Below are 15,136 nucleotides of genomic sequence, written 5' to 3'. Positions count from 1 at the left end.
AGTCGTTTTTTATATTATCGTCATCTCAATCTAATGATTTGTTAAATTATAAAAAAAAATCTTTTCTTAGCAACAAACGTTTTGTTGACTAAATACATTAGCTGAATCCACTTAAGCATTGGGGTATTATTGGATATAGGTTTTACATGATCTCAGGTTAAATCTCTTAATTTCCAAAGACAATATTTTGGGATAAACCTCCATCGCATTATAAATCCCTGTACGCGTCGGCGGACGATTACAATCAACATGTCTTCACACATCGACATCACTGACGTCCAATTTGTAGTGGAACAGCACGGCAGCTGTGCCGAACGGTGTGCTCGATCGCGACGGGGGAATAGATGCACGATGCTGGGTTCCTCCCGCGGGGCCGAAACCGAGGAAAGTGATGGGAGTGGGTGATGGAGACTCTTCATTTCTGCTACCTTTCTAACGAATCAGATGTCTGCCCTGCTCTGGCGATGACGACGATGACTGGTCCACCATTAGCTTTATCTCGTCCTCCCTCCAAGATAACGCTGGGAGCACTACCACCCGAGCAACAAGGTTCATGGCCGCCAGCCAGAGGCTCTTTGATCAGCAGACCAATTCCTTATCATACCAACCACTGCTTGCTACTTTTCATCATCTTTGCTAACCTTATGCATCTTCTTCTTTCTCATTGGAGTGAGAGAAACTGTCGAGGCAGAGAGAATGATTTTTCAGTGAAGATGAAGTAGAACGAGCTTTGATATATGTAGACAACAGAGGAGGGGACTTTGACTTTCTACAATAGATGACTGATCTTTGTCACATGAAACACGGATGATGGATGCAGGGTAGCACATCAAATTTACATAGATGTAGATGTAGCATATCAGAATTCATGACAAGGGAAAGCAAGAAGAGGCATGGGATTCAGCATCCTTGTGTCTTCGTCATCTACTCCCCACATGGAACAAGGCATTGGAGGGCAGTCTTGCTCTTCTTCGAAGCTCAACCCACTGGCCGATGCCGATGCAGCTATCTCATTCCAGATCTGATCCATGGTGTATCCTTTCGCGACTTCATCGTTCACCCCAAGCCCTGAGATCAAGGAGTTGCCCCCTGCAACGCTCCCACCGCCAGGCTTTTCGATCCCAAGTTGCGGTCCATCAACGGACGACGAAGAGGGCGAGGGGCATGCGCTCCTGTTCCGTTCTTGTGCCTTCCTTCTCATGTGCGTCCTCCAGTAGTTCTTGATCTCGTTGTCCGTGCGCCCTGGGAGCCTCCGAGCAATGCGAGACCACCTACGAGCAAACCTGTCAGCCTTGAAATTTGGGATCGAGAGAGGAGAGATCAGTCGGACCTATTGCCCCACTTTGCATGAAGGTCGAGCACAAGGCGTTCTTCCTGGGGCGTCAGGCGGCCGCGTTTGAGGCCGGGGTGAAGGTAATTAACCCAGCGCAACCTGCAACTCTTGCCTGTCCTGTTAAGGCCTACAACACCAAGCAGGTTAACGCACAACACGAGATTGCCCTTCTGGGCCTTCCTATCCCCCGCCACCGCTCAAACCTGACACCTTGGCTAAGATGTCCCAACGACGTTCACCGAACAAGCGCACAAACCATACCAGTTGGAGGTCCTCCTGCTCCGTCCACGGCCCTTTCCTCGGCTGCGTCGCTTCCATCGCAGGCGGCACCATCACCGAGTTGCGCACGTACGCGCTCGTACTTCCCCCCCTCTCTTCTTCTGTCGATTCCCGAGGCCTTTGGTCGGAGTCATTTATAGTGCTGCAAATATGTATCCAACATATAAAACAATAATAATAATAATAATAATAATAATAATAATAATAATAATAATAATAATAATAATAATAATAATGTATGAGGCTGTCAATATAATTTTGGATTATAAGTATATCATCGTAACATTCTGATTTAGCTTCGCATACGTATACTATTTTGAATTTTAGTTTAAATATTTTAAATCAATAATAATTTTGGTATAATAAAATTAATAATTAATTATTTTAAATCAATAACAATTAATATTAGAGTTGATTTAGTATAAGAAAAATAGCTCTCTGTTATTTAAAAGAGATTATAATATTTTATTTTAATTTAAACTCACATCGAAAGTTTATTAAAATTAAGATCGACAAGTGATTGATGGATTTATCGTAAATCAATTTATAATTTATCCCTTAATTAACACAATCAGTGAAAGCTGTAGTTTTAGTTCATCTCATCTCATCATGAGCTCGTGGATCGTTTGATTTATTTTTGTCCGATTAAGGTGTAACATCCCATTAATCCCATATCGGAAGTGGACAATATATATAATTAGCTTATAAGGATCTGATGAGTGTATTATGTTAACTCTCACTTAAGTATTTTGATCCGTGAAGGAATTATTGAACTCCGGTCGTGACATTGGAAGTGGGAATTATTTGTCTTACGTCTTACATGATGTATGTGGTCATTTTTAAACAGTAGAGCCGCTTACTGCTCGAATCGAGGAGTCGATCGGCAGGTGCTGCCGTACGCACTTTGCCCACGCACTGTGCGGACTGCAGCGAGCATCCTCGACGACGAAGAACAGCGCATGCAGAAGCGATAAGAAGTGCTGCAGAGTGGTACGAACCCCATCGAGGCTCCACTTGCGGAAGTGCGTGGCGGCAGCCAAAAGCTGTGGCAGTACTGCGGCGTGGACGCCACCACTTGCCATCACCTTCAGCGGTTTGGCCTTCCTCGCCGACTTGCCGTGGCTCTACCCCGACCATTGCAGTCAGCACGAGTTTTTGTTGGTGACAGACAAGATAAGCTTTTTTACTTACTCTTCTTTTTCATGTATATGCTTCAAAGGAGTTAGCAAGTGCATCTCTTTTGAACTGTTGCCTTTGCTGCAGGATAGAGAGAAATGGGTACAAGTGAAGGAAAGAGACATCAATTCTTTCTGTCTCCTTCAATCTAAACCTTGCTTTGCTGCTAACGCAATGGTGTGGAGTCAGGTCAGGGATGTGAAAACGAATGCCACGGCAATAGTTCCTCGATGGGGAGAGATTATTCCTAGAGATCACGGCACGGGAAGCTGCATTGTCACAAGGCGTTGACTCCGCCAAACCCACTACGGAGACAAACGAGAGCATATGCACAGGAAAAGGCGACGAGATCTCGTAGTCTTCTATCCTTAATAGTTAGTGAGCACATCCCCACTGACGTGATGGCATAGTCCACGGAAAGCCGTCAAGTCTGTGTTCCTTGGGAAGAGTCTGGGCGTGCTTTGGCCGTCGTCAACGATCTGCCGTCTCAGACTGAGATGCTTTGGCTCTTCTGCTTCAATTGCATCCACACGACGATCGAAGTAAGCAGCGATGCTTCAATTTTGCTAACCAAGTTTACTGCGCAAGTGCCAACACAGGCAGCGAGTAATTGAAGAACTGGTGGCAAACACTAGCATCTAGAAATGTAAGAACGATTCAGCAATTCCTTAACAGCATCATCCCTTCCCTTCGCTTCATTAGATCGATGTAGAACATGTGAAATAGAATGCTACAAGAAGCCAATATGTTGATGACACTAGTTTTAGAGCATTAATTAAAGACAACAGTATTACATCACGCCGATTTGTCAAGATGACTTGATCTGGCTACAACATGGCAGCAAACTTGGTGGTAATATACAGATTCTCAAAGAAATTTTGGTCAACGAACAAAATGCCCAGTCGCCAAACTTTTGCACTGCTGTTGACTGCATAGCACTAATCAGAATGAGGTTGATTAATTGGGCTTAATCGGCACGGTTCAGAGGCAGTGCCAGATGCTATCTCGGTTGTCTGCTCATAATGAGTTGATGGGCGTAAGTGGGCTTCTTGGGGTTGGCATAGGTGCACAGACATGCTGCTGCTTTTCTTCAGTTTCTCTTAGGTTGCTGTCCCGCCTATCATGCTTAATTGGGTCTTCCAACTGTGTCCTTAGTTCTTCAATGGATGCTAAACTCGGAACATTGAGAGAACGCTTTGTGGGTGTAAGACTAGTTGGATTGTCAACCTGCCAGGAAGCAATTTAACATCAGAGAACCTACTTTACTAGAAATTATCAGACCTCTTAACTTATTAGCTCAAAGATTTTAAATCCAAACTTCAGATTTTAGGAAACTAACGAAAATAGAAGCAATGACATGCAGACAGAAGGACTAAATGACACTGGTTTTTAGTGACCGTTAACGATGAACACTTAGCAGCAGTTAATATCTTGTACAAATATGTGAAAACAGAGTAGACAGAAGGATTAAACGACAAACTGGTGCATAATATGAAAACACTGCACAGCATTTGAATAATGTATGTCTAATCCAATCTAATGCCATGTTTAATCCTATCATCTGAGTCAACCAATGAAATGTAATTTTACGACCTCTCACAGATTTTTCTCTCTTCATCTGAAAAACTACATCCAATTTCTCTCCATTTCATATCATAAACAACGACTTAATTGATTAATTATTTAGGAATCTGCAATATTTACTTCTAAATACTTTTTTTCAACTATAAAAAACTAATCTGCATAACACTGCCACAAAACTAGAATTTCATAAAATGAGTACTCCAGATATCATATAATAAAAAGCAGTTAATGCATCGCTTGCCGTGTCAACATAAGTTCACTTTTTTTCAAATTTAAATTTGGAATGACACTAGCCAACAACATCATTTAGATGGACCGCAACATTGTTCTACTGGACCCTGCTTCTAGTGCTTCTGTTTCAGCATGGACTTCTTCAATAAATTTAGGACTCAAAAGTCTTATCTTCCACATGTAAAAGGGAGTCCATAGACCCATAGAAACTAAGAACCTAAGCACCCCTAAGAATTGGCATAAATAATCTGAAGCATCCAATGGAATTCTTTTCTCAAATTATAAAAAAACATCTTTATTAATTTTTTTAACATGCAACAATTCAAGAGATCGGGATTTGCTAGCAGTACAACCATAAATTGAAGGAAAGAATCAAAAGGCATACCGTGTATTCCCTTAGAAGGCATTTGTCTGCCAAACTTCTGATATCTTTAACATTTTCACTATGAGTATCCCGCAAACCTTTTAGATGGTCAAAGCACATGGTTGATGTGGACTCTATGCGCTCCATAACCTCATGGTCCAATACAAGTGACACTGCAATTCAAAACATGTGGCAATGGGCCATATGAAAAACAGGACAAAGGAGACTTGAAACCTGAAAACTACTTTTTAAGTGAATATAATTACTCTTAGCGGCTGCCTGGAGATCAATGGTTTCAGAGTCAAATTGCACATTGTTTTCAGAGACCACTGATGTGAATTCTTCAAAAATATTTTTCCTTTCTTGGTTCCTTGATCTATCAGAAGAACAAAAAATAACAGCAGATAAAAATTACACAAAAGTTTAGTAGACAGAAACTTCCATTTATGGTTAATTCAACTTACACTACAAAACAATCAACTTCTGCAGTTGAATCCTTGTGCATGTGATCTATGGTTGATTGAATGTTCTTCCAATGATGCAAAGACTGACCCACTTTTATTGAACTGCACAAGAAAGAAGTAGGCATGTGGCAGTATTCTTACGAAGGCTGAAGTTCCAGTACAACAAAAACCAAATCTCAGAAGCACACCAGTTCTGAAAAACGTTGTCCATTGTCGTTCTGATCTTCGTGATTGAAGTGGCATCGTCCTGAATCTGACTTTCTACCCTTTCTATGTAATTGATCCATGACTTTTTGGCATTATCAGATGTTAGCTGCATGTTGGCCACCTCCACCTGCTGCCTCCTACTGTCTTCAGCATTTGTGTCATCCACATTTCCTAAAACCTCAGACACCTACTCATAGTTAACAAGAAATGTTATCTCGGTGTCATATTTAATTATACTATATCAAGTTCCAATTGTGTACATTTCACAAACTAAAGAATACTTACCATCTGCAATTTTAATTTCATCAAATTTGTAAATATCAAAGATATTTTTTCAAATGCTGCTTTGTCTTCTCTAGCAGATAAATCCTGAACACAAAACCTGAATCAATTTGAAAGACCTATGTTAACCTGGTGTGCTAATTTTATAATTATCATTTACCACAAAGTTCTTCTCAAATGCAGCTAGGCGGCGTGATTTTTCCAACTGGTCATGTTCAAGATTCTTTAAAAGCTTGGAGACCTGTCTCTGCAATTCATGGAAGAAATGAATTGTTGTCTTGGAGATGGCTTCTGTCGAAACAAGATTTCTTTGCAATTCCTGTTGTTTTCAGGAAATATAAATTAGTCTGGAGCAAGAGCTACAAAATTTAAAGGTCAAGCAGTTAGATGACCATCAAGATACAGTGTCAAAAAAAGAGTCTATACCATCGCTTGTTGCTGGACAAAAAAATCCAGCAAATCCTTTTGTTCAGACAGGGATATTTGAATATCATGCAGAACCTGCTCAGCCTCTGAAGCAACAGTCACAAGAAACTGCAGGGTACAGAGAGTTTGAAGTATTTTGAGGCTTGGCATACATATTCATATTATAAAATATGATATATTATATCCGCCTCATACATTCTCAACAGCGATCATCTGAGCAAACATTGTTGATCTAGTTTCTTCTAGGTCTGAAAAGGCTTTATGTTGTAGCGCACCTGCAAGTTCCTTCATATGCAGGATACCAGAACTGTATATGCTTTTAAGTCTCTCATGTTTCAAATCCAAGCATTTGGCTGCCTGAAAATATCATATGTAATAAAAAGCTTGAGTAACACAAACCTTCAATATATACATAAACTAATAGTTTCGCATGTTACCTCACATTTGGCTGCAACAAATGAGCTAACATATTCTTCCATGGATTTTAACGATTCATGGTTTTCACAAATTGATCCTATCACCATCCTATGTAATGTTTTGAGACTCTCATCAAGCTCAGAGCCAAAATCAACAACCAAGCCATGGTTTTTTGCTTCAATTTGAGATTGCCGCTCTACAGAGAAGAACAAATTATCATATTAAGAAATATAAGATAGTCCATACATATTTTTTTATTAAGCGGACAGAATGGTACTTGCCTATTTTAGCAAAGAGGAGCGACATGTCCTCTGATGCAATTTCCAGATCACTCCGCAGCACCTTTGCACGTGTAAGAATAGTATTCTCTATTTTGTATTGAAAAAGTTGAATGACTCAGGAGGCAGTTGCTTATACTGAATCGACCAGACTTCTTTAGCTGACTTACCAGAATCTAACAGGTTTGAAATGATATACTCCCTTTCCTTGAGCATCAGATTGCTTCTCATTAAAATTTCTTGCAACTCCAGATAGGCCTTCTTGTTCCCTTCAAGATTTGTCTAAAAAAGGAAATTTTGGGCAATTTTATTAATATGTTGTTTTATTAATGTAGCAATCAACTAAGTAGCAAGCATTTCACCTTGCATTCCTTGAGTTTGCTTTCCAAGTCCAGATTCCTTTCTTGTTCAGCATGGTAAAGTTCTTGAAATCTGTCAGCTTGCTGTCAAAATGAAAGATTATATCTGTGTGCAGAAAAAAAAAAAGAGTCTTATTAAGTTAATTAAGAGCATACCTTTCGTGCATGATCCAAATCAAACTCCAAAACGTCTAATTTTTCATGTGTTGCCTGTATCAGCATCCTTTTAGATTGACAAGCAACCAAAATAACCGATGGCTACATATCAGACCAAAATCAAAATATAAAAAACAAGATTTTCACCTTCTTCTCCGCCTCATCCTGTAAAAATCTTTCTTGGGGAATGTAAATGCCATTTTTCTCCCTTGCCGCTCTTACATCTATGCTAGATCAATCAAATGTAAGATAAGTATCCATGACAACAAACAATATGATTGTTGAACTAACAAATCATGATCTAACCTTGTTTTAACTTCTCAATTTCTAGGAACAGATCCTTCAGAAGTACAGACTTCGAAAATTTTTTGTTTGCCTGCAAAAGAAATGGATATCTTTAGTAAATACATAAGAGAACTAGATGTCAGATACACACCAATATCACACCTCTGGCTTGTTCTTGATGTTCTTCGCACGGCATGCATAATCAAGGGTGTTTAGAGTTTCCTCTAAAGAGTGAGCAGATGGAGATATTGTTGCTATTATACAGGTTTTTGCTCTGCCACCTAAAGATTCCCTTAACAACCTTGTCAACTTACAATCCCTGCTTAATGTTAGCTGCATTCAGAACAAACGGAACAGCAGTGGAACTGTACAAAAGCGCCATGAAGCTCAAGATTTCATGTCCAAACCTATAAGGTATGTGGCTAGAATGCTCCGCCAGCGAAGTTATGACACGACCAAGTGTTAACAGGCTCTTGTTCACCTCTCCTGCTTCCCTTGCTCTGCCCTAGGATTGTCATCCATATATCTAGCAATTAGGGATACTCATGATGCCAACAACTAAAACACCATAAATAGTTAATAGATTGAGTATCATATTACCTTTACAACCTAAGCAAGACAAAGTGATAATGGTACAAAGCATTGGATCAAACAAAAAATTTAAACTGACCCAACTTAGCTGAACTTTTTAAAAGAATGAGACATAATTAGCACCATTGTCTACCTTTCACTAAGGATTTTGCAAATATAGACAAGTAAATACAAGTCTTTGTCACCTATCTTTATCCTATCCCTCCATTGGCGAGATCTCCAGCGGCCAGGAAACTGTAACGAGAACACTCAGTGTGGCTAGTGCTTCCGCCAGCCACCCACCTTCTGACCATCACGCGCCTAAGCCCACCGACATGGATTTGGTCTTTGCACAACACATGCAAGCATATTCCAATCAGTCAAGTCCTCTCCAGCTCATTTATTGTTCCCACCTATCTTGCACTTTTTCTCTGTGGAATCTCTGCCACTGCCTTGCATGTGTACTACCCTGAGCACCAAAGGGGACTTGCTTCTGAGGCTTTGACACCCTTCACTTTTCTTTCCATGTAGATTCTCATCCTTGATTGGCACTCATCCTAAACAACCCTTGACACGATGAACCACAAGTCTACTGTAACAAAAGTATTCTTGATCTTGGTTTCAGATAAAACCATTTGCCTAGTGCAACAAGAAACGACAAGAGAGGATTTGGGCAAGGCTTAACAAATCCTTTGCCATGCTCTTGTTATTATTTTCTTTGATATTCAGGTAATCAAAGAACCTCATCCTTTTGAATTTGGATTTAAAAAAAAAAAAAAAAAGAGGAACAAGCTAATATTTTGAAAAAAAAAGGAATATAACAAAAAGGAAAACAATGAAAGAGAACAAACAGTTGGAGTGCAGGGATAACAAGAAAGCAAAATACAAGTTCAAGAAAAGACAATTTCTCCACGAGCAAAGAGAATACAAATTAAGAAGAAAGAAAGAACAGGAAAACAAGGACAAAGTTGGAACAATAAGGTGGCAGCAAAAAAAGAAAAGGATTAAAAAAAGGAGTCACGATGTCCTTCTTCCCTGGCTCAACTAATTAAACCCTTCTGATTATTTGTTATATATATATATATATATATGTGTGTGTGTGTGTGTGTGTGTGTGTGTGTGTGTGTGTGTGTGTGTGTGTGTGTGTGTGTGTGTGTGTGTGTGTGTATGTGTATATATATGTATTTATATATATATGAATATAGAAAGCAAAGACAAATCAATAAAAGGAACATAAAAAATAGAAATACATCTAATAAGTGTGCACACCTTCTGACAAGTCTTATGATGCAGGCACCCAAGCAGACATCATTAAAACCAGAGAATCTTATGAGGGATGGTTACAATTTGAGCTTCTGAAAACATTGTATTTGACTAAGCCTTCCAAAAGTACTAAATGCTACATACATGGTTCTATAATGGGGTCTGCATGGATGGTCATGTAGGCCCTAGTTTTATATATCCATCACATTGTGCTATACAAAACCTTGATCACTGCAGCTGCAACCACTTTTTGGAGCATTTAAATACTTATCTACACATAACTGATGTATATTACTTGTGTAAGTCCTTGAACGTATATAGACATCATTTGTACGTGGAAATTTCATTATTTGACATAGTTGCACTTTTATTAGTTAATCTCGAGTGTAAACTGCACATGCACCAAGTTAAACTCCTGAATGCATTCCTATATCTTTTACAAGCTTAAGTTTAGCATAGCAGTTGCATACTAGTAAGACAATTGCAATCCTTAGAAAAAAAACATCTTTTGTTTTACACAATATTCATAAGCTATCTACTGCTGTAAGATGTTTGTACCTTATATTTGGGATCACTATGATGCCCAAAAAGACTGCAAGCAAACAGCTAAAATCTGCAGTCTGTGTTTGACTCATGTGCTACATCCAAGTCGTGCAGAACAGGATATAATCAACAGGTAGTAATGATTCATGCGAGAAGAAATATTAGCTGACGCATTATGTACCTTAAGGATAAAAAGAAGACATATTAGCTCAAAAGAACCCTATCTGCAGATCAGAGTTGCTTGTTGGTAGTATGAAGTCATAAATTAAAATGAGGACATCTTTCACAAGCATATAGTCAGCTCAAATTCAAGCATGTATCATGATCTGATGAAAATAATTCACAAAACCCATTTCAAGCAACAACTTAGTTCATCAGAAAATCACAGTTGAATCAGCTATAAATAATCACACATAAGAGAACAAAGCAAGGAAGGTAATCAGGACATAATGCTACGTATTCAATGATACAAGAAATAATTCTTATACAAGAAGATGACTGAATTATCATCTCCCGCATATTATAATGTAATAGATAACTTGGAGCAAAACTAAGATTTTGTTGAGTCCAGATGGAGTTCAGTGGAAGTAGTTACCTCTCTTGCACCAGAACGGGATATATTTTCTGAGCCAGCCAAATCTACAAGATTAAGCCTGCCACACTTGATAAGTTCATCATTTCCTATGGTTGCTTCTTTCACATGGATTGTGATAGAAAAGACTGAATGCGACCGACTGCCCAAAGAAAAGGGAACCAAGTTGCTGACTACTCCATGCAAATCTTTCCACTGGAGAATAATCAGAAAAAGACAGTAGGGCACCTGCTCTGCTTGTTTAACAGAGTATCTGCTGTCCGTCTCTTGGCAGATCCACGTTCTAGGAGGCTGTAAATTTCATCGACACTGTAAACAGCCACCTCTTCTAAACCTCTTATAACTGCACCACCCTTACCATCTTCCATAAGAGAGATTTGTTTCCTTTGTCTATCTTCTGCAAGTCTAGTTTGCTCTTCGGTAGCTAGCAGATCAGTTATTTCTTCATTGTACAGCTCCAGGAAGGTTACCTTCATACTATAATCGGCCTTCCGGCCCTCTAAAGTATCAAAAATGTGGCGGACAGCTCTTGGAATCACTCCAGCATCGACCGATAGATGTTGACCCTATACTCAAAGAAGCAATCCCTGGCATACAAGTTCAAGTTCTCCTAATTTAAACAAACCAAGTTTGGATCAGTATCATTTACCTTAGGCTTTGTACTTCCCTCCATCGTATAAGTTTTTCCTGTGCCTGTCTGACCATAGGCAAATACAGTGCAGTTGAAACCTTCGAGAACATCATTGACCAGTGGTGCAACAGCGTGGACGTATGTCATTCCTTGTTGAGTTTTAGGTCCAAACACCTGCCGAAACAAGAAAGAAGGAAACCAATGAAAGACGACAGCCATTGTTTCACTTTAATTGGTCAGTAAGCCAAAAAAAAAGAACAAAAACCTGGCATACCTTGTCGAAGGTAAATGTCTTATCGACTTGTTTGTTCATCATGCCTTGTATGACAGTCACCTCGTTCTTCTGTTCGTTGCAAGATATCACCTTTTGAACATTCAGCCTTTGCTCGTCATCATTCAATGGCCTGTTAGGTGGTCCATTCAATAATTGGATCTCAAAAACCATCAACAAACCCAGAAGATCTATAAAGAAAAAGATCTAACTCTCTTTGTTCCACCAAAGGCGTAAGCCTGTTAGAGCTTCATCGCCCTCGAACCATAAACCACACGACACATGAACCAAAAGAAAGCATCTCTTAGTCATAAACCGCAAGCAACTATGAAGACTTCATAGCAGTTGTGATTCTAAGATCTAATCTCCCAACAGGTTAGCGCGAAAGGAGTACAAAAACGACTGACCTGCATCTGAGTACGACTTGAACATTGACCTCCTTATCTTTGTCATGCCGGTTGGAGGTCGGGCCACCGTCAGCCCACCTGAGGTCCAGCTGCCGCTTCTCGGGGCGAGGGGTCAGAAAAGGAGACGGGGTCGGGGGTAACGGAAACCCGAATCTCCGATTGGGAGTCACGGACATGATTCCAGCAGCAGAGAGCCTCTCCTCTCCGCAATCCTTAAAAACACACCAATCACACGAGCGCATTTACTTGAATAAGCCGTCAATCTCAATCTAAAGAACAATTTAGGAGAAAGAAAGAAAGAATCACAAGATTCCGGAATCCGAAACGATGGAGCATTCGAGAATTCTTACCTGATCGCTGGAGATCCGAGCTATGCTCGAGAATGGGGAATGGGATCGAGCAGATCTGGACTCGGGATTTTGGAGGGCTTTCGGCGAAAAATTTGAACTTTCAAAAGACGACGATTCTATCGCTCCGTCGGAACCAAATAACAAGTTTCATGTCGTCTACGTGGCGAACGGCTAGTGGACAAATTTATTGGGATAACACAAATTAGCTATTGAACTACCAATGGAAGGATGGGCTTAGAAGGAGCCGGCGGAGTAATTCGTGCTCAGGTTCTTTATACAGAAAACCCTTTAATTGCAATTTCATACGTACGTTTCAGAGAAGTTTTAACTCAGTCGACTCCAAAAAAATAAATTAAAATAAAATTTATATAAACCTAATAGTCTTAAAAAAAAATTTATATAAAAAGTAAATAAATGATAAAGACGGATTTGATCCTAAAACATTACGGAAAACTATCAAAGTCTTTATTAACTAAACTGACTCACATCTTTAAAAATATATTAAAATTTGATAAAAAGATCTAATATATTTCATAAGTACGTTTCAGAGAAGTTTTAACTCAGTTGACTCCAAAAAAAAAATTTAAAATAAAAATTATATAAGCCTAATAGTTTTAAAAAAAATTATATAAGAAGTAAATAAATGATAAAGACGGATTTGATTCCAAAACATTACGAAAAACTATCGAAGTCTTTATTAACTAAACTGACTCACATCTTTAAAAATATATTAAAATTTGATAAAAAGATCTAATATATCATCATCTTCAAAGATATTTTTTACCAAAGCGGAGCTCTCTTTAGGTTAACAAACTCTACCAAATTGAAGTAATTTAACTCAAAGATAACTCAGGTTACAATCTAAATGCCTTTTATCATAGTCAAGGCTTCATAGTAGTTTGGTGACTGCTCCATGAAAGACCTACCACCAGCAACAAGTTAGCATCTCAAATCAAGAGAGAGAGAGAGAGAGAGAGAGAGAGAGAGAGAGAGCGTTATGATGGAGCTAAAATTAAGATGAAGGCTTCAGTTTGGCTCATTTCACCTGCTAATGATTCGCATCATTAGCACTCGTTACAATCCTCCATCCTACTTCCTGTCTGCGTCTTGTATTGGAGTGCAGTTGTCATCTTAAAATTGTGTAGAAATGATGCACCTGACTTGACGATGGAGAGGAAAGCGTGTGTCTAATTCATCTCGTCACTTCTTGACCTTCGTGTGTATTATATGCAGCAATGCCAAGTGTGAATAATATCTGCTTTTTCTTCTCTTTTTTTTTATCATAACTTTAATAAAATAGAGATTAATCATTTATTATATGATATATCATAGTCAATTCTTGAAGATTGAGGATTTACCATCTGATCACATAAATTTGGTTTGACGATGGTGTATTAAATTTATTTATTTTAATATTAGCTTGATGATTTATCAAAATCTACTACTTACATGAAAATTTAAAATCAATTTATACCAAAAATATTAGCTAGACAATTATAAATATATTCTTAGTTTTATCTTTTTTTCTTCTTAATTCTTCCTATATCTTTCTTCTTCACATTCAAGAATATATATCTTTAAGAATCTGTCATATACGAAGATCGAGAATTCATCTTGGGACAAAAGTCACTATTGATCTATATAAAAATTTTTATGTCCATTAGCTTTTTCTTCCCTTCTTCAATGCTGTAATAATGAAGTTATGCAGGAAGAAGCAATAACCGGGACACCTCAACATCCTTTAGTCATTAAGCAGTCACCATCTTCCACTTAATTAAACCAAGTCATCATCACACCCTACTAAACAAGCTATATTTTTATTTACACCTCGGTGATTCGTCTTGAGGGATACTAAAACCTAACCTTTGCTTCGACAAGTGAGACTTCTCCTTCTTCTTCTTCCCTTTGCGTCACACTGGCCGTTTGTATTCGAAGGCACGGCACGTCTTCACGGAAGTGTTGGTTCCCTATGTATTGGGGTTGAATGAGAGACGGCAGAGGAGACCACTTCATGCATGGAAGGTGTCATCAAGAATGGCACCAAATCAAAGGTCTTGAATTAGACCATAAGCTTGTCCCTTCAAAAGGCACAACCACCTCCCCAACTTAGGTGCCTTTACTTGTTCTTCCATCTTAGACATGGGATATGGTACCATCCTCCTCATCTCTCTAATCCTTTCGAGTCCTATCATGCTATCATTTCATGGAGGCAAAGCATGCGACCTTTTCTTTTATTTAGAAATTCATATATATATATATATATATATATATATGAATTTCTAAATAAAATTATCTGTTTAGAAGATGTCTCTTTTGGTATTTCCCAAAAGATATTTTTACTTGTTATAATTTTTTATTTTTTTTTCTAACAAAACAATTGGAATAGCATTTGATTATAGCTATGAATCATTCCATGTGGTGAATTAGTCCAATTCATATGTATAATATTTATATTTATCTTTGTATCTTCACCAAAATATCTTAAGCCTATTCAAAAATACTAGAATTGAGGTAAATAGACTCAAAAAGCTAATAAATATTAGTTCGTATACAAAAATATGATTTCAGATATGTATTTTTTGTTAATTTAGAAATATAAATAACTAAATAAGAAGAGTATAATGTTTTTGAATAGACTTATGATATTTTTAGCATCTTCAACAAAACA

At 38.4% G+C, this 15,136-nt stretch overlaps 2 protein-coding genes across 2 annotated transcripts; both read right to left on the bottom strand.

The window, feature by feature from the left end:
- Window positions 1–708: 708 nt before the first annotated feature.
- On the bottom strand, window positions 709–1,720 carry LOC135584262 (myb-related protein MYBAS1-like). The gene is made up of 3 exons (XM_065117866.1): window positions 1,537–1,720; window positions 1,331–1,460; window positions 709–1,271 (listed from the first exon to the last, which is right to left on the bottom strand). Exons 1-3 carry the CDS (start codon window positions 1,664–1,666, stop codon window positions 860–862), a joined length of 672 nt encoding a protein of 223 aa, XP_064973938.1. The 5' UTR covers window positions 1,667–1,720; the 3' UTR covers window positions 709–859.
- A 1,732-nt stretch (window positions 1,721–3,452) lies between these two features.
- On the bottom strand, window positions 3,453–12,529 carry LOC135617530 (kinesin-like protein KIN-5B). The gene is made up of 24 exons (XM_065117865.1): window positions 12,469–12,529; window positions 12,119–12,330; window positions 11,715–11,844; window positions 11,459–11,614; window positions 11,038–11,375; window positions 10,813–10,951; window positions 8,249–8,346; window positions 8,004–8,160; window positions 7,863–7,932; window positions 7,704–7,780; window positions 7,557–7,610; window positions 7,404–7,484; window positions 7,212–7,323; window positions 7,045–7,131; window positions 6,784–6,959; window positions 6,542–6,703; window positions 6,347–6,454; window positions 6,081–6,239; window positions 5,924–6,007; window positions 5,620–5,825; window positions 5,432–5,533; window positions 5,234–5,343; window positions 4,989–5,140; window positions 3,453–4,015 (listed from the first exon to the last, which is right to left on the bottom strand). Exons 2-24 carry the CDS (start codon window positions 12,292–12,294, stop codon window positions 3,806–3,808), a joined length of 3,144 nt encoding a protein of 1,047 aa, XP_064973937.1. The 5' UTR covers window positions 12,295–12,330; window positions 12,469–12,529; the 3' UTR covers window positions 3,453–3,805.
- Window positions 12,530–15,136: the final 2,607 nt, after the last annotated feature.

The sequence above is a fragment of the Musa acuminata genome, chromosome BXJ2-7 (assembly GCF_036884655.1).
Source record: "Musa acuminata AAA Group cultivar baxijiao chromosome BXJ2-7, Cavendish_Baxijiao_AAA, whole genome shotgun sequence".
NCBI classification, from domain to species: Eukaryota; Viridiplantae; Streptophyta; class Magnoliopsida; order Zingiberales; family Musaceae; genus Musa; species Musa acuminata.
The sequence above is the reverse complement of the archived record's forward strand: the minus strand, read 5'-3'. Positions and strand labels throughout refer to the sequence as shown.